We start from the raw sequence: 20,078 nt of genomic DNA on the forward strand, positions 1-20,078 counted from the left end.
TCCCCATCTCCGAGCTGCTCGCAATTGTCCGTTCAACGATACAATAAAATAAGAAGAAAATACAAACGCCCGAGAAAAAGAAAACCCAGTGCAAATAAGAAAGTCATCCCGCTCTCCGATCTGCTTTCAAAGGGGTGGTGAGTAAGGGGGGACACACACACAGAAAGTCAAAGACAAGAGGAGGAGGGGGGGAAAAAACCTAACGCAAGCCCCGCTCAACAAAAGCCATCAATTATGAGCGTCTGGTGTAGTGTGTGCCTGGCTTTGTCCTCCCGAGACATCTGCTGCCTGCTGTCTCCTGCCAGTTGGCCGGGGCAAGGCAGGAGGACGGCGTGAAAACAATACTAGCCCCCACTTGGATTCGGTTTTTTTTTTGTTTTTTTTTTTTTCTCCCCAAATTCTCCGTCTTCTTTCGAAAGCCAAACAATAACCCGGCGGGATGCGTTGCTGCTGCTTGAGCAATGAGTTCAGAAAAAGAAACCCCTAAAACAAAACCACGGCGGGGAAGAGGGGTGGCACTTGGCAACGCGGCTGAAAAAGAAACATGCTTCTCCCTCCCCACCCCACGAACGTATTCTCGAGCATGCTGGGGTTTGGTCTGCTGGGGGATTTAAATCGGAAAAGCTCTTGCCGGATCCCATCAAGGTGCATGTCTTCTTCTCGTCCCTTCCCACCCCACCTTGCCCTGCCCCTCAAGCCGTCAGTTTTTGGATGGTCTTGTTGTAGTACTGCGTGATGGTGGGCGTCAGGGGGTTCCAGTTGTTGGCGTGCAGCTCGATGACCTCCAGCAGCAGGGACCGCGTCAGCATGGACTCGGAAGGGCACAGCATCTTGTCGCGTGCTATCGCCAACAGCTCCGTCATCATCTCGGGCAGCTGCTCCTCCAGCAGCCGGCCGGTGCTCTGCAGCTGTCAGGAGAAGAAGAGGTCAACAATGACATATTGATCCTTAGGGCTCCCTTCTGACTGGAGATATTCTATGATTCTATGATATTAAACCACTCTGCTGGATTTCATAGACACCCTCCACCCCTCCAGCCCTCCCCTGCTCGATGCAGTGGGGCGAGCAGGCAAGGTTAAAGGCATCGTGGCTTCTGAAAACCAAAACCACCTGGCAGCAGGCTCCAAGAGCCGAACACGAAGGGCGAGGTTTTCAAAAGCATCCGCACCGGGCTGCTGGAGGAGCGAATGGTTCAGCTCCCATTGACTTCAAAGGCGGCAATGCTGGATTGCTTTTGGGAAAAAAAAAAAAAAAAAAAAAATCCCACCTAAAAATCATGCTATTGTCAAAACAAAGTGCAGGCTGTGATGTGGTATTCCTGCCTTGTACCTGGCCCTTCATTTACTCGCTGATTCACAGCTGTCAGTGACTCCCAGTCATTAATCGGCATAAGCAGAGCCCTCCTGTATACATAACAAATCCTGCCCTGCCGAGATCTGCATATATACCCGTCGTGCCGCTTGTCTGAGGACAGCCAAGGGTTTTTTAAAACAATGACTCCTTGGAGAGCCTCCATGGAGCAGCATAAGCCCTAGGTGGTCCCACAGAGGAGAAGGTCCAAGCTTGGGGTGGACAGCAATGAGTCCACCACCACGGAAGGCTCGTGGGGCTTGAATGCAGAGCTCCCCAAAGTTCTAACCGTAAAAATGCAAGCTCTCCTCCTCGGCTGCCTGCCGCTTTGCTGAATTTCAACCATTCAGGCTGCTATTTCAACCGCTCTTTGCAAGGAAAGCATCCATCCCCACGGGCCAATCACTTCCCAAATGCGAAGTTAATGAAACTCTGCTATACTTGTACCGCCATTTCTCTGCAAAGCTGCTGCAAACCTCTCCGTGTGAGCCACGGGGCAGCTTTTGCTCCAATACAGGTGTTTTTGTGCTTAAAAAATAAATGCAGGGTGAGATTCGAAGGAACCAGGACGATATAATTTTGTGATGGAACCCCAGCTACCAAACTTTTTGCATCCATTTACATGCATCAAAAGTCCAGTGATGAGAGTCTCAAGGCCCATCTCTTATCTCACGGTGATGTCTTTTATCTACTCTGCTCTGCTGAGACCCCGCCTGCAGCCCTGCGCCCAGCTCGGGGGCCCTCAGCACCGCACGGGCATGGAGCTGTCGGAGCGGGGCCGGAGGAGGCCACAGCAATGATGCGAGGGCTGGAGCAGCTCTGCTGTGAGGCCAGGCTGGGAGAGCTGGGGGTGCTCAGCCTGGAGAGGAGAAGGCTGCGGGGAGACCTGACTGCGGCCTGGCAGTGCTGGCAGGGGCTCAGGAGAAAGATGGGGACAGGCTTTTTAGCAGGGCCTGTAGCGATAGGACAAGGGGTGATGGTTGTAAACTAAAAGAGGGGAGATTCTCACTAGATGTATCGAAGAAATGTTTTACAACGAGGGTGGTGAGACATTGGAGCAGGTTGCCCAGAGAGGTGGGAGATGCCCCATCCCTGGAAACATCCCAGGCCAGGTTGGACGGGGCTCTGAGCACCCTGATCCAGTTGAAGATGTCCCTGCCCGTGGCAGGGGGCTGGGCTGGATGGCCTTCAAAGGTCCCTTCCCACCCAAACCATTCGGTGATTCTATGATTCTATAATGCAAAGAGGCAACATGGCTGTTTGGGTTTGGAAACATCTAACAGCAGTTTGGCACGTGCATAGCCAAGGACATAAGGGGCAAAGCAATGAGGACCGAGGCGGGTGGTGCAGGTGCTTCCCTACCTCCATGGAGCAGCAAAGCACAGCGTCTTCCTTCACATCCTGAGATTGCAACAACTGCGAAAGAGAGAAGACAGAGGTGGTGAGAAATGCGTGACCTCCTCCTCCCTTACGACCTTTCTTCCATCTCTTCGTCCAGCTTGGCTTTTGCCACTTCCAGGAGGAAAGGACAGAAAATCAGAAAGAGGGGAGGAAAGCCATCATCAAAACAATAAAAAATTAAGATAAACAGTGACAAAACACAGGGTAAAGGGTATCATCAGCGTATCCGCTGCTGAGAGCCAGCAAGCAGGGCAGAAGATAGATAATTTAGATTAACAGCTTTCAGAATAAATTTTATTTAGGTTACATTGCTTTTTTTTATCTCACGGCAGGCAATGAGAAAATTTCACCTAACACGGCGACTAAATACAACCATCAGACGACAACATTCAAGCAGCACAGCCCTGGGAGCGGCTGTTTGGAAGGGAAGGGCTCTGCCCAAGAGGCAGCCACCCACCACCGAACCTCTCCGTCCCCATGGGGATGCTCTTCGAGCAGCCACAAAATTACCTGATGGGAACGCATTACTTCCAAGACACCGTAATTAATATGGCTCCTTCTAGACTGATTATATAGTGGTGCAAGTGTGATGGGGTGCAGCAAAACGATGGCGTCTTAGGTGCACCAACTCCAACCATGCTCTGCTCTCCATGAACTTGGTATTACAAACACGAGCTCGGAAGCACGAGCAACTTGCAGGACAGACCCAAAACGTTGCTGTGCATGGCATGGGACGGCGAAGGAAGATGCTCGCCCCTCTCGGTTCAGACTCAGGGCGTGCAGTGAGGGTCAACGGCTCTACCTGGCAATGGCAAAGTGCAGGAGCTCAGCAGGTCCCACCCTACAAACCTTGAAACCACGAGCAAGGACCCTCGAAACCGCGTCAAAAATGAACATTTTTTTCTTTGTTTTCATCTTTATGACTTTGTCACGCACACAAGGACGCCGTTTCAGGCTTTTTGCTGAAGCCACAAGAGAAAGCACAGTTTTCTGGTTGTTTTTCAAGCAGATAAAAAATACTGGGATTCTCCATCAGCCAACAAAGTGAGCTGGAGTGTTATGAAAAACGCTGTACCGTGAGGCAGCCAATAAAATCACCAGTGCTGGCAACACTTGAAGCTCTGGCTGCTTCCACTCCATCACCTCAGGTTGAACAAGCTTTGCTGCCTTTGAGCTAATCCCTGCATGCAGCGGGGAGCTGAGCGCATGCACTGAACACTGAGAAAAAGGAGAAAAATTGGGAAAATTGGCTTTATTACTATCTGAAATTCATCAGGGAAAGGCAAACTTTGGAGAAGTGGTTGGCCTAATTAAAACTGCCCATATAAAAATTGCTCAGCGTAACTAAATGTGCTCCAAGGTCACATCCTTTAGTTCAAATCACGGTTCTGATTCCCAGCCTTATCATCTCTCCTTCCCACTCTCATTTTTTCATGTTTCCTTTCCTTTACAAATAAATGGTTATTTGTTTACCATAAGTGCTGGAGAACAGCTAGGGAAAAAAGAGGTAATTCAAGGAATTATCATTGCTCTCAAAGTTTTGTCTTCACCCTCTTCTGTTTTCAGCAGACAGCAGTTTGTTTGCTTTGAAGACAATGTTTACAGCATCTCGATGAGCATGCGGTCCATCGGTTTTTATCTCACATTAGCCAAAGGTTCAGCCAGGGTTTTAAAGACATGCAACAGTTCCCCCCCCCCCCAGTTTATCTTTCTGCTGAGTTGTTTGGAAAATGTTAGTTAAGCCCAAGCCGCATGCTCTGAGATAAGTTCTCACAAACAGTTCACAGATTCTTTGCAAAAAACCATGAGATTATTTTAAACCCAACAACAACAAGGGAAAAAAAAAATCAATTAGGGACAAATATAAACAGGCACTAGTCCAGAAATTCACTCCTGGGGTATTTAGCTGGTGAACATGGCATGAAGCAGGGCTGCAAATTAAATATATATTCACCTTTCCTATTTTTGCTATTCTTTAGTAAAGAACATAATGTGAAAATTAAAGCAAGGAAAGTGGAGTTAGGAAGGACCTATGGTGGCCCGATTCCTGCCCTTCCTCTGCCGTGGTCTCCCCAATGATCCTGCTCTCTGCCAGGGATATGCAGTCAGGGAAAGGCTGCAACTTCACTTGGGCTTTCCTTGCCCCAGCTTCCCACCTGCAGAGTTGGGACACGCTTCCCCTACCTCAAAAGGTGGTTGTGAGGATGACTACGTCAAAGACTGTCAAAGACTGCTCAGATATTTGGCTAATGGGGAATAGTCTTATTTACCTACAATGAAACAGAGACTACATCCTACCCGTAGACTTGGGCAGGCACCCTCCACATTCATGCTGCCCTCCTGGAGCCCATCTGATGTGACTTGGCTGAACAAGGAGAATGCATGTGCTCCATCTTGTCCATCAGAGCATCATGTGCTCCACCTTGTCCACTGAGGCACCATGTGCCCCACCTCATCCATCCAGGCACCATGTGCTCCAGCTCGTCCATCCAGGCACCAGGTGCTCCACTGCTCCATCAAGGCACCAAGAGATACCAGTTTCAAGGGCAACAGTTCAACCTCTGTGTGCGGTATGTGGGTTGGGGAAGCCCAGAACCTGCCCAGCAAACGCAGGCACAGCCCTGCACAGCAGAGCAGGGCCCAGCAGGCAGATCTGCTGGTGCTCTGGGAACCAGAGTCCCAAGTCCATAGCCACAGATGGTTGTTGGCCACCTGCATCAGTGCAACGACCTGAATTCAGGAGGATCAGAAAGATGTCATTGTTTCTCTGGATGTTCCTGATCATAACTATGTTTCCAGCATGCTGGAGGGGGGCTCTGGAGCTTCCCCGGGGTGTAGGCACCAGCTATCTGCTGCTGACCCCTGCGTGCTGGGACAGGAGGAGTGCAAGGAGCCCTGTTCACTCTCCCTAGCCTGGCATGGGCACTGAACCGCTGCTGAAGGCGGACAGCAAGGGTTGCACTGCAAGGACCGTTCTGCCTGGGGTCCTGCTATTGATGTCCTCACCCACCGATGATGTCTTGCATGTATTTCTCAAAGGGTGCTTCGTCCCCACCCACGGCTGCCCCATGCAAGCACCCCAAAGCAGTGGGGTGGTTTATTCAGCAAGAGCACAGCGTTTCCCAAAGCTCTTTGACCTCCGTGTTAGCCCTGACGGAACTGCAAGAAAAAATGGTGCAAATGCTTCGAGACCTCCAGGGAAATCACAACCCTGAAGTACCAGCACTTGCATGACCATAAACCTGAACCCAACCAATTGCATTAATCGTTTGCAATCTAATTCATATTTACTTAAAATATTTTAACGTAAACACACTGTACCCATTAAATTAGCACTCCCACGTTGGAATTATTATGTATTTAACTATTTATAACCGCTCCTCCCTGCTGCATGCATCTGCCCAAATCCCACCATGGGCACCATCCCATCCCTTTCCACCAGGTTCCCACACGGTTCAAATCGGCTGATGAACATGGACGAGGGAATCGAAAAAGGAGTGCAAGGGCCACAACAGGGCAGGTGAGCTGAGACTCACACATTTCTCGGTTTAACCTGTAATCATCCCCCAGAGGCTGGGGCTGTCTGCGAGAAAAACTTCCCTTTGCTCTCCAGCCGGTTTCCCCCGTATTGGGCGAAGCCGGGCAATGAAAGCAGCAGTTCCTGCTGGAAAGCAGACAAAGAGTCTGCTCGATTTCCTAAGAAAGGAGGCTACATGCCAGAATCTGCCTGGCCAGTCATATAATATCCAACCTCGGTTGCGAAAGGCTTCTCACTTTTGTTTCTGGTGCTGGACTAGCAGCTTTGCAGACTGGTGGAAGATATCGGGCTCCTCCTCTTCCAACCTTCTGTGTCCTGCTGAGAGATGGAGCACTGGGCAAGGTCCTCTGCAAGGCCAGCATGCCCAGGTGGGGTCCAGGTGCTAAATCTTTTCATACGCAACCCAAAATAAATTGTAGGGTCTGCTTCTGGAAGTGCTGCATGTGGCAGAGGAGCTGCAGTGCCTTGCAGGGTGGTTCTTGAGGGCACCTGGTTTCCGTGGCATGCTACTGGGACCAGTGTCCCGTGGGCTCTGTGGCCCCAAAACCTGCTCTTTACGTCTCTGCAGAGGTAAGCATCATAAGCCCCATGGGGTGGGCATGAAATGGCAGTTGCGGGGGCAAAGAAGTCCCAAAACTGCAGCTGTGCTTCATCACGGAGAGAACCAGCTTGGTCCTCCTGAACAGCAATGGATGCACATGCATGCGGTGCAGACCACCAGGAGTAAACCAGAGAGCTAAGCTGATGGGATTCACATACCCACGAATATTTGGGTTTATTATCTGCTTTCTGAGATCATCTGGGCTGCTGAGAAGCTAAAGTGCTTACTTGGTATTCTCAGGGGTGCCCACGCCATGAGCAGGACCGGAGAACCTGCCCCACCGTCCCTTATCACCCAACCGCGCAGGTTTAATTCTCTCCGGGAAATGGAGTGGGAGCAGCCCAATGCATACATTACCCTTTCCAGCTGCAACAATATTTCTCCTGCAAGGCACAGTACTAATTATTGTGTATGATATCGCTTGCAAAATGACATATAAGCAACGCTTGCCACAAACTACCTCTTAGTATGCAGTGTTTTCTGATGCTTTGGTGATGACTCCAGCGTGAAAGCACAGAAAGCTTGAAAATATCCTCCCAGAGCCATGAAGAGAGGTTGGGATGTCTTTGAGACCCAGCGAAAGCTGGACTGACCACAGCCCACGCGTCGCTTGCCCAGCTCCCCAACAGGCATCTCAGGTTCATCCATCCAGGTGGCAACACGCATGGACATCCAGACAGCCTCGGGCGTGAAGCTCCAGCCTCGCAACCGCTCGGCAGTCCCTGCCCACAGGTATGCTTTTCATCTAACGTGTAGGTCATGAGGAGGTGCCTGACGGTATTCCCCTTGGGGAGTGTGGACCACGACCGCAGAGGAGCCAACGTGTTGCAAATCCATCATCCAGGTGTAGCAACCAGCTCACTGGTGTAAAATGAGGCAACGAGTGAAAACGGAGACACATTTCGATTAGGAAGAAGGAAAAAACCAGCTACTTGAGCCACTTGGAGCTTAAGCAGAATGAACACACTGTACTTGAAAGGGTGCAGGAGAGATGGTGCTTCCCAGTCCTGTTTTTAACCAGAGGAGCCCTTAGGAAGGGCCGTTGTGGACTTTGTCCTCAACAAGATGGATCTGTTCCAGCTCTGCGGTCGGAATTGTCATGGAGACCCCTTTATAAGGGGGCTTAGGAGAAAGATGGGGACAGACTTTTTAGCAGGGCCTGTAGTGATAGGACAAAGGGGTAATGGTTGTAAACTAAAAAAGGGGAGATTCAGGCTAGATCTAAGGAAGAAATGTTTTACGCTGAGGGTGGTGAAGCACTGGCACAGGTTGCCCAGAGAGGTGGGAGATGCCCCATCCCTGGAAACATCCCAGGCCAGGTTGGACGGGGCTCTGAGCAACCTAATCCTGTTGAAGATGTCCCTGCTCATGGCAGGGGGGTTGGGCTAGATGACCTTCAAAGGTCCCTTCCCACCCAAACCATTCTGTGGTTCTATGGTTCTATGATCATCCCCCACAACCGGCAGTGCTGCTAAGGCGCAGGGTGTGCTGTCCTGCTGACACGGCTCTGCAGGCACTCTGGTTGGTCTAATGGACCACAGTTGGGGAACTTCTGCCCCGAAAATCTCCTGGAAGCCCCACGGTCTGCTAGATGGGTCCTCCTGGGAGCACGAGCCAGTTCTGCTGCACATCACAGGCTCTCCGCAGAAAGACATCAATAGCAATTTTCTGCTTTTCCAGTGACCCGTTATCGACCTACTGTCGCAAGTCTTTAAGGAAGATGCCTGAGATAAGATCCATGGGAGTGCTCGGCTGCTCTGCATGGGGAGAGTCACACACTTCTCTGAGCTACAAGCAATTGCTACAACTCCACTTTTCTTATTGTCACAAGGCACAGGGTAGTGAAAACAGCAAAGACTGGGGAAAATGCAAAGTAAAAATGAGGGTGTGGGGGATGAGTAATTACAAAACACTCCACCAGCAACGCCAGTTTCAGGATTTCTACAATCTGCTCCCATGAGAAGTATCAGCTCCTTGACCCAGGACATCAGAAGGTCAGCTGGGCTGATCCTGCACCCACCAACAATCTGTGCCAGTGCCACCCTCTCTAAATAGGTATTGAGTCCCTCTCTCGGCATACCCTGGGAGCTAGTGAAGTCAGGTGACTTTTTTCCCTAGAGAAAAAAGAAGTGAGCACTTGGAAACAGAAGCCCTTTTAGAAGGCACCTTTAGAAGCCCTTTAGAAGCCACTCACCCATTTGATGCTGAGGTTGCCCAAACATAAAGTTCTAGGGAAAACCTCTCCCTGATGGAGCTACAAGTGCTGATCCCTGCATGAGGAACAGGCTCTGCCACGCTCCAAAACGTTATTCGTTGGGCTCCGAAAACCCGGCTGAGCTGGGAGAGGCAGGTTGTGCCGGGCTGCATCCACTAGCAATGGTGCTTCTCTCCCCATGACCTTCTGCTCACACCTCTTGGGATCTGGTCAAGTCTTCAAGCCCACTGAAGATGCACAAGGTGCCACCAGCCCATGTGTCTCATGGAGGGGTCCCTCTTCCCAGTTCCCTGACCGGGGTGGCCTGGTCTCAGCCCAGGTGAGAATATGCTGACAGCAACTCACGCTGCTCCATTACGAAGAGGCCACCAGCATGGGTCACTGCTGGCCCCACAAGCAGCTGCCCAGAGGAGGTGGCACAGCGGGGAAGGAGCTCTGGGCTGGAGCTGCTCATGCCGGCACGGCTGTGTTGAGAGCTGTGTCCACAGGAGGCACTTTCCCTAACGTATTTTGGACAACTCGAAGAGTTTGTTTGGTGGCACCTAGTCCTTTTACAGTGCTGCTCTCAGCTGAGGAGGAGACTTCAGTTCTCCTATTACCCAGCCAGAACTCCCTGGGAGGATGGTGAGAAGAGAGTAACCAAAATGTTGGTTATCCTCCTTGTTAGGTTAGGCTCCTGAGGAACTCAGAGATACTTAACCACAAATTGAATTAAGGCCAGAGGAACAAAATCCTGTACCCAGTCCCGGGAAACTCCTCCTATGCCTTTCCACTGGAGACAAGGGAAACCATGAAACATGACTCTCTCCCCGGATCTGGAACAGCAGAAGGTATTCCCGTGAAGATGGAAACCATTAAGAGGCAATTACTGGAGACGACGATGAAGAAAATCTGGTCACTCATCAACCCAGACACTGCAATCCCACAGTAGCCTGGTGGTTACACAGCCCCTGGCTGGAGGTGGACCTTCAGGACCCAAAGGTGGGAGAGACGGACAGAGCCACCCAGTCTGCACGCACAGGGAGACCGAGCCACCCAGACGGCCAGCTTCATCCTGCCTGGCTGAAGACATAATAACCCTGGGAGAGGAGGATGTGATCTCATCCCAAGGGTCCTGGGGAAACACAAAACATGGAAAGAAACAGTGGCGAGACCATTGCGCTTGATTGCAACCGGCTCCACCCTGGCTCGCCGGACGCTCTCCGCTTTCCTGGCTCTGCGGAGGGAGAGAGAGCGCATGGCGGCAGACGCAAATAGTTGTGTTTACATCCCATTGAAAGGGTTTTTGGGAACTAACAATGCCTGGTACGGAGGGTGAAGGAGAAAAACAAAGCCACGCGAGGAGGAGGGACCATCCTGTGAGATGGTATCTAGCTTCACTTCTTTATCTGCCCTAATTGCTTCCTCTGCCTTCTCCATGGGTCCCAGAGAAACAAGGGTGGCATTTCCCCTCCCCTATATAAAATACGCCACTACGGTTTTAACGCTGGGACTAAATGAGTCCCATAGCTTTCCAATATATGTTCCTGCACATAAAATACTCAACCGAGCTGCTGGGCTCAAAGGCATCGGCGCAGCCCTCCTCGTTTTGGTCTGTCCTCATCCGCTCCCAAATAACACCTGATCTCCTTCACCTTAACTCTGCCCTTTGACCGAAACGATGCTGATTAAAGGGAATTTCTTTTTCCCCATACAAGCTGCATTCACATGAGGGTTTTTGCCAGCACAGCTACGGGGGGGGTCTGCGTGCGTGGGAGCTTTTGCATGGCTATTTATTTATTGCACAGCAGGCACGGAGGCATGGGGACATCCATCCCTGCCGGGAGCGTGGTCCTACAGACACGTGCCCGTCCCTCCTTTTTGCAGACCCCTGCTGCCACACGCTACCTCCTGCCACGGCTCTGAAGGTCCACATCACCTCAATCATCAGTGTACCCCGCTTGCTCCGAATCCCAGACTTTTCTCCCAGCTCTTCCAGGCCTTCAACCCTCCTCTTCTGGATTCCCACGACTTTTCCCCACTTGTCTGCTCTCCCCATTTCTCCTTCCCTCCTGTGTCCCTGACTCCCGGTCTCCTCTTTCTCCCTCCTTCCCTGGCATCCCTTCCCTCCCACACCCGCATCCGTCATCCTTCCTCCATCTTTTCCCCCTACAAACCACTTCCCAGTTTGTCCCAGTCTCGCCGGACTGCAGACCAAACCACTGATTTTTTCAGAACCAGACGGGGGGGAGCAGAAGGGGACTTTTGTGAGGAAGTAAGTCCCCTTCTTCATAGAGGACTTATTTTGTCTGGTCAGATCTGGCCTCATGGAGCTACCTGGGTGCAGGGTCAGGATCCGGCCACCTTGGTGCCTTTGCTCATTTGATAAAGGAAAAATTCTGTCTCATTCTCTGACTAGGAGAATAATCTTAAAAATACTAGCATCTCATTATACTGTCAAAGACCCTTTTCTGACTCAAAAGGCTGATGCTTTTTAAAAAGTGAGAGTGATTAAAAAAAAAAAAAACAAACCCAACACGTTGAAAGATACAATTTTCTTTTCCAAACAGCACCACCCTCCTCGCTCATCTGACTGCAGCCGGGAAGGTTTTCCTCTCTCTTCCTCTGAAGGAGACAGTGAAAAGGCAGTGCCCTCTTGAAGTTCAGACGTTAATTACCGTGTTAGAATATTTTGCTAAATTACACAGCATGGCCCCAGGAGATAACAGGCACTAAGAGAAGGGAGGGGAGTGGATACCCGTCTACATGCTGCACCGCAGACTCAGACGTGGGGGAAAGGCAATTAGACGGCGAGTATTTATCCTCCCTGCACCACCACCCCGAGGCTTTCAGTTAGCAGCGTGTACCAAGGCAGGGAAGCGATGGGAGCGTGCCAAGATTTTAAACGATGCTGAAATGGGACCGTCTCTGCCAACCAGACTGGAGGTAGGAGACAACTCCTGCGGAGGAGCAACTGTCTTGCCTGCTGCCAGCCTGCTGGGTCTGCTCCCTGCTGCCTATGTGGGGCTGATTCACCACTCCTGGGCGCTGCCCTCAGTCCCCAGGGTTGGTAATAAGACCATAAAAGCATCTGTCTTGGGTCAGATCAATGCCCACATCTCCCTTACGGGTGGTGATGCTCCAGGTGATACCCCCGGGGTACCCACCCAGCCCCAGCAGTGATCATCTCCTCAAGCTGGAGGGACCTCCGTGAATTGATCCTGCAGCCACAGCCTCTTGCACGAAGGAGTTTTGCAGTTTAATTAGTCTGTCTGTGATGAGCTGCTTCCCGGGGTTTGCTCTGAACCTGCCCCAACAGACCTGTCCGATGGACCCATGGGTGCTGAGAGTGGGACAGTGCTGGCTGCTCCCTGTCACCCCTGGAATCCAATCCCCTTGTACCCAAGCTGGGACATCATGGGTGGACAACCAGGTAAAAAACCCTGGTTGGATGGTTGGGCTCAGAGGGGTGTAGCTATTGGGTTAGAACCCAATTCTGCCTGGAGGCCAGTGATGAGGAGTACCGAGGTGTCAATCCCAGGACCTGCCCTGTTTAGCACCCTTATCCATGACCTGGAGGAGATGAGGAGCATGCTCTTGTGAAGTTTGTAGATGACACCAAGTTGGGGGGACCACTCAATGTGCTCGAGGAGCTGCCATCCAGAGGGAACTCAGTGGGCTGGAGGAAGGAGTCAAGAGGAAACTTAAAACATTCAACAAGAAACAAGCCCTGTGCAGGAGAAGAGCCCAGGGGTGTGGGTAAGGGGTGGGATAGGGTTATTTATGGGGGGTGAGAGGGGGCAGAGCCCACCCTGTGTTGCTTGCCCTCGTGGGACCCCAACCAGCAAGGTGCCTTGAGGGGACCACAGTGACATCGCCACTTGGCATCTTCTCGAGCTTTAGGTCCCGCAAGCCAGTTTTTCCACCTCCTCGCTCTGCTGCCGTAGGCAACTGCTCAGGTTACCTGGCTGTAAAGCCAGGTCTGACTGCGGAATGGCGTCATAAAAATAAACAAATGCATCCAAAGCAGCATTCGACACCAACCACCTTGGCTGGAAGCGGCTCCTCCTGGCAGAGGGCTGGCAGGAAGGTGGCAGCTCCCAGGCCCAGAGGCACCTCCTGGGTTGGCGTCCCAACAACATCCGCTGAGGATGAGATCGAGACACAAGAGGAGCCAAACCTCCCAACACCACTCATCTGTCCCGGTTTCTGCACAGCACAACTGTGGCTCCAAGCTGGCTACGATCCTCCCTTACCTGCAGACCTCAGCCATCACCAAGAGCTGGGCCAGGTCCCTCAGGACCCAGTCCTAATGCTTCTCCTCTCCAGCAGCACCAGGGGATGAAGCAGGGAGGGTAGCGAGCTGGGCTGGCCCATGCCAACCCCACTGACACACACGCAGCCATGGGCAGCACAGAGCTGGATGAAGAACAGCCAGCTCCAACCACGCTTAGGAAAGAGCTAGGAAACGCAAAAGTGGTCATAATCAGTGAACAATAGATGGCAAATAATATTACTTATTATCTCTACGTCTTCAGTAGCCATGGGGCACTTGTTGCACCAGGCACAGGGCTCTGGAGTGCTCCTGCCCCACTGATGGTTCAACTGACATGTGCTGGTCCCTGGTCTTAACCCATTTTCTACATTTTGCTGACTCTGCAAAAGGCCACAGAAAAGAAGAAATATGGCCAGGCTGCAAGAACCAAAGTTCCTTGGTTGTTCTCCTGGTTTTAGCTGGTTTTGGGGGCCATGCAATGTGAAGTACTGTTGGAACAGGGATGAAGGTAGTTCTCTATTCCAAGCATAAAAACATGTTTCAATCTAAAGCACCACCCAAACTCACCGTGCTCCACCAAACCATTTTAACGAGAGCTGCACCCACCTTTTACTTCTATTGGCAAACCACCTCTTTGCCTAAAATCCCAATGCTGATCCCACCAGACCTTGTGGTGGACGCACTCTCCACCTGCACAAATCTCACCCCAAACCCTCAGAATGGTTCTGAAAATTGAACTTTTTCATTCTTTGGGGATCCAGCTCCTGGGAGAGGCAATCACCTCTGCCTTTCCCGGGAAGGTGTAGACCCTTCCTTCTCCCCTACCCTGTTTTCCAGCAGGCAGCTTGAGCAATGGGCTCAGAGGAGGATGTGGCAGAACCCCCCGGGATGGGGACTCAGCATGGACCATGTTTGTGCCAAGGGGCATGGCCACTCCCTTGGCTCCTGAAACGCTGCCCGGGCGAGGCAGCAGCTCTGACCCAAATTTCCTTTGCCATGATTAAACACCCGTTCCCGTGGCTGACATCAAAACACAGCGGTCTGCCTGCTTCCCCGAGGATGGTGATGAATGCTGGTTCGATTAACCAGCAAACCCCAGCATTTATCACTCCAGCCTCGCCTGAAATGAACTTCTCTCTTGACTTTTTTTTTTTCCCCAGCCCACAAAACCAACCCATCCACACTGCTCAATAAATAACACTGGCATTGCTACCTGAAGCCCCAGCCAAGTCCTCAGCTCCTCCTCACTGGGCCACCCAGCACTGATGTCCTTGCTGCCATCCTCGCTTCCTCCCGCCCGGCCCAGCTCCGCAACTAATGATAGTATTATTAAACTTTTATTTGGGGGGAAAGGAAAGGAGCTGGAGAGAGGAAGCTTTGCAGGGGGAAGGGAAGAGACATTCCTGCCTCAGTCATCAGGCAACTTTCCCCTTCCTCTTGCTCACTCCCTTGCTGACCTTTGGCTGAGTCTGCCAAAGCTATAAAGGAAAAGGGAAAAAGGAAAAAAAAAAAAAAAAAAGACAGAGAAACTAAAAAGCAAGAGGAGCTGAAAGGACAGGCACAGGGAGAGATGTTATCTTGCCTCTGGTAATGATTTATCATCAAAGGGTGGGTGGATGGAGGCAGAGGGAACTAAGCATGATCGTGGGCAGCATGGAGGGGCTTTGCTGGGGGATGCCCAAGGGAGATGGAGTTAGGAGCGAGGGGCTGAGATTGTGCATGGGGACATATGTGCTGACCAGCAGGAAGGGGAAAAATCCCGTGTCGAGCGCTCTACTACACCTTGTGAACCTGTCCCGAGGCAAGTGGAGGTCCCAAACCTTATGGTCCACAGTGACACCCCCTCCTGCCCTGGGACACCAGCCCTTGTGCTTCATGAAGCTCACCAAGGGATGAGCACTCTGCACAATTAGGGAGTTTCCACCATCTCATGGAGCACCTGGCTGGGCCAGCCTGTGCAAATGTCCCTATCCTCTCCTGGGTGCAGCTGGAAGAGCTTACCATCACCTCCTTGGCTGCGACTACAGCCTGGCTTTGGCTTTGGTAACCATCTCAGAGCCTGGCACCTATTACTCCTGATAAATAGGCGGTCCTGTTCTCCTAGGGTTGGCCCTGTGCATCAGGATTAGCTGACGGCGGCAAAAAATGGCGTCAGGATGAAAACCCATCTCAGAGCCATGGAAGAGGAACGGTGTGAGTCAAGGTCACAACCCTACGGAGTGAGCAGTCACAGATCAACCATTTTGGGGCAGGAGAGCTGGAAGACTCAGGCTCCCCCATGTCAGCTAAGCTAAGAGTCTTCTTTTCTGACAAATGACACCACGGGGACAGAGCTGTCCTGCTAAGGAACAGAGAGATGTATTTTTAAGAAGCAAATTTATGCATGACGTCTTGATATAATTAGTAAAGGCTTTTTATGAAGCTGCCCTGTAGCAAAAAATATCCCCGATGCGTGAAATTCATGTCCTTCCATGCACCTCTAGATCACCACTGTGTCCCCACATACCGGCAAGGCGACAAGAGGGACCGTGACTGCACAGCAAGGGCAGACAGGAGTGGGCAGGGAAAAATCCTGGCAGAATCAGGGCTGGGTTGTGTCACGACTGTGATGGGAAGCGGAGGGGAACAGGGACTTTGCTAGACACCAAGACCTTCCCCATAAGGTGACACATACTGCTGTGGGCAGAGATTTTGGGGAAGTTAGGCTATTCTTAGCGTCCCTCTCCCACCTCCTCCTCTAGATATGTCTGCCTCATCACGATGCCCGGACTCTTTCTCACTGCTACAGTCACCGTCTGTGAACCCTACCCACAATATTACTGCAAAGACAAAATGTTTATGATGTGTTTCCATTCAGAGAAAACTTCCCATGCGTGTAAAAAAGTCATCGCCGGCAGTTTCTTTATCCTTCCCTTGCCCAAGGTCTAGCGGAGAACTTATTTTACAGCGAGTTATTTATGGCCTGACAGAAGCACTACTGACAATTTGAGATTCACAGCTCCAACCCTGGGCAACGAGGCAGATTTTTCTGAGAAAGTCTTCTACAGACAGCAGCAGGAGACAAAACCATCTTTAAAACAGGATGGGGGAAAGCCCTCTCCTGCTCTATTGAACGTTAACACTTGAGGTGCCTTTTCTGTTTGTCCTCACCGAGGTTTCTGCCGCTACCCCAAACCATGGGGAGCTCAGGCTCTGAAATGAGCTCATCAGGAGCTCAGGTTCTGAAATGTCCCCAACCCTCGTAGCAGGGCTGGGTTTCTGCCACGCTAGGTGGTGCATAAGGACATTCAGGACCTCCCCTCTCTCCTTCTTTCCTCCCCTCAGTCTGTCTCACCTATTCAGGTGGCTTCACCTGTTTTTAAGAAGCTTTTTCAGCCCCTTCAGTGGGGATTTTCGCAATGTTGGGATTTGCAAACTCAAATGTTGAGTTTGCAATCCCAACTGTTGGGCTTTGCAAACCCTTGGACAAAGGGGTCTTGCTTGGAGCATGTGCTTTTAATTAGCAGAAACACAATATGCAGGAAAAGCCAAGCATCCCTGCAGACGTAGGTACTTTTGGGGTGAGAAGTGTTGATGCCGGCAAAGCAAACCTCTAGGAATCATAAAGCAAACATCTACGAATCACAGGCACCTCGGCACTGCAACGCAACGGCTTGGCTCACAGGTGGAGAAGGACAAACTCTGAAGGCATTTACCTCCCTGAGGCAGGTATAAATGGGGCAGACAAGGACTCGAAAGGGCTCTCCGGTGCTGCTCCTCATGGTGCCGAAGACTTCGCAGAGGAAGGTGATGAACCCCAGCCAGCGCTCCACGTCCCGCTGCTGCAACTCCTCCCGCATGGTGAAATCCTTCTGCAAGAGGGACAGAGACAACAGGCTGCATCAGCAAAACCGCATCGCCATGGGAGAGGCAACGGCTGTCTAGAGAGAGAATTAGGAGGAAATTGAAACTCAGGGTGGGGGGAGGAAGACAGACAGACTGACTCTTTAGTAACAGCGGGGAGATTACTCAATGCACGCGGAGTGGCTGGAATTTCAACACAGCAAAGCCACCAGAAAGCAGGTACTGTAGAAATATCACCAGCCCTGCAATAACTGTCATGGCTTGCACTAGAGACGGTGTCCCCTGTGCCCTGCCCTCCCTCTTGGGACAGACATGGGGACTCTTTTCCATATGCACAACCAAGATCGAATAAAAGCAGCAACAAAGAGGTTAAATGAAATGCAGAGGAAACGCAATGAATGCTGGTGGCCATGCCAGGCTTGGTGGACCTGCCCAGCCCATTCATTCCAGTATCTTCAGCAGACCCAGTGCCCTGCCAGGGGCATCCTAATGGTCTGGCTGCTCCCTGGGGTCTCACGAAATTACGGCAGAGACTGGCTCCCTGCCCGACCAGAAGAAGATCAGGGCAGCCCGGGCTTGGCATTAAAAGGTCACCCTGCTCCTGAGCTGATGGTTGCCATGACCAAGGATTATCCGAATGACTTGATTTATGGAGCAACATCAGGAGGAAGCATGCAGGGAGATAGCTGCCTCCCCATCAGTCCTCCAGCTGGGGAGAAAAACAGGGGTTTGCCCGAAGGCAGGATATGAAAAGGGATGTGTGTGTTGGGAGTGTGTGGCAAAGAGCAAGGGGAAACACAGAAAAGCAAATAAAAACCTTTCTAGAGGATGGCACGAGAGAGTGCATCGCACTCAGAGCCAAGAGGGTTTCCCTGGGCTCTCAGCGATGCTACAGAGCTTCTTGCAAGATGTCCTGTGCGACTTTGCTTGTCTGTCTCCATAGTGACCTTTCCTCGATATTAAAAATTAGTAGACACTAAGTAGGGGAAAATTAAAGAACAGGACAAGTTCATTCTCAACATTGTGTGTTCCCAGTGCGGGTTGCACAACATTTGAAATCCAGCAACTAAATAAATTATCTTATATCTTTTTCATCTCAGTTTATTCCTACTGCCTGAGACAAAGGGCTTTGCTGCTGCAAATGCTCCAACCTGCAGCTGCACTCTGCAAAGCCAGGGAGATATAAAAGCCACCACACCAAAGTTCGCTCTCATGCCCCGGACAACACACGGGAGATCTTTTGAAAAAAAGGTAAGTAAAGCAAAGCAGCTGCCGAAGAAAAGCAGGCAGAAGCACGATGATTTTTTTCATGGCACAACCGTATCCATAGAAGATCCAAGACAGGAGCTATTTATATGTTTCATTACAAAAGGAAAAAAAAATAATATATTTGCATATGCAGGAAGAAGACTTGTAAAATAACCGAGGCACTTATTAACCAAAGAGTGATGACTAATTCCTCTCTACACCCATTTCTATAAGGCAATTGCCCAACTGTGTCTGTGACTCTGAAGTCAACCTGCAGACAAATCCTGTTGGGTCTTTTCAGACTCTCTGGGGGAGTTTGCGGAGTTCGTCCTTTCCAGCCAGTCCCAGGGTGGTGATGGAGGAGAGAGTTATTTGCCAGCCCAGGTTATCACCCCAGAGTTACTGAATGACTTGTTCTGGAGTTTTCACTTGAATTTTAATTAAAAAAAAAAAAAAGTAAAAATGTTCTCCTGACTACTGAGCAATTAAAAAAAGCATACGAGAGTACCCCACACCCCTCATCTGCACCAACAGGGACCTTCAGCCTCGCACCACCCACCAGCCACCTCCGACCTGGGACAAAAAGCACCCTTTGAAACTTGGAGTTCTTTCTTGGTGCCCTGAAACCTCTCCGTCCCCTGGCAGTGGCCACCGAGCTGGTCCCTGCATCTCATGCAGCATCCCCCTTGGCTCTAGCCCCCACGCCATCCTGCCCCTCCCAGGCCAGATGCCCCCAAGCATCCCCCCTGTCCTGCCTGGGAGGGTCCACACTGATGCACCCGGGGAGCTGGGACGTATTTCGGGGTCCCTGGGGCACGCTGAGAAATTCCTAGCAGCTCGGGATAACTGCGCATGGGCTCTGTGGTCTCAGATTACTGGGAAAGAATAAAAACCACCAGGAGAAACTCCCCTCCTTCCCATTCCTGCTTCAAACACATTGCCCCGCTCCGCAGCCTTGCAAGAGAGAAGACTGAATCTTCAATATTTTCTGTTTAAAAAACCATATTTTCTGTAAAAAAATCCACCAAACCAACCAATCAACCAACCAAGAAATTTCCAAAAAAACAACCACCAAGCCAAAACAAACCCATCAGGGCTGGGATGGGAGCTCATCAAGAAGGGATGCCACCACCCAGCACCCTCTTTTTTTCATCCTACAGCACCCGGTGGGTGATGCCACCCAGCAGAGACATCAATGAACACCCTGCCCCCACCTTTGCAGCTGAAGAAGTGCCTTGCAAAAGAAAAGGGAATGGGGTCCTCTTCCAACTGCCCCAAGTCAACAAAAAGTGTGTGCAGACATTGATGGACCCCCATGAAGGACAGGAGCAGGGGACAGAATGTGGGATGAATGCAGAGGTCGCCGTGAACATTTTGACCCAGAATATGATACTGCAGCAGGAGTATGTTTGCTCCACTTGCAGCCTCAAGGTTGAGCCAAATTTCACTGGTACCCATGGAGCAACTCCCTGGGACCAAAAGGAGATCATTTGCATGTACTCTGCAAAAGCAGGGCTGACACCAATTCCTTCAACGAAGTAGGAAAAGCACCTTGCCAGAGGTAGAAATGACATTGTTTGGACCATGCCTGCCTACATGCAAGAGTTGGGCTTGCCAGGAGCTGAAC

General features: G+C 51.1%; 1 protein-coding gene across 1 annotated transcript in view; it reads right to left on the reverse strand.

Annotated features, from left to right (window-relative positions):
- Nucleotides 1–692: 692 nt before the first annotated feature.
- CTIF (cap binding complex dependent translation initiation factor) overlaps nucleotides 693–20,078 on the reverse strand; it is a 116,665-nt gene continuing 97,279 nt past the window's right edge. Inside the window, 3 exon segments of the mRNA XM_075726896.1 lie at nucleotides 693–908; nucleotides 2,713–2,766; nucleotides 17,056–17,211. Of these exon segments, the coding sequence (XP_075583011.1) occupies nucleotides 693–908; nucleotides 2,713–2,766; nucleotides 17,056–17,211 (426 nt within the window).

This window comes from Pelecanus crispus, chromosome Z, assembly GCF_030463565.1.
Source record: "Pelecanus crispus isolate bPelCri1 chromosome Z, bPelCri1.pri, whole genome shotgun sequence".
Classification (NCBI taxonomy): Eukaryota; Metazoa; Chordata; class Aves; order Pelecaniformes; family Pelecanidae; genus Pelecanus; species Pelecanus crispus.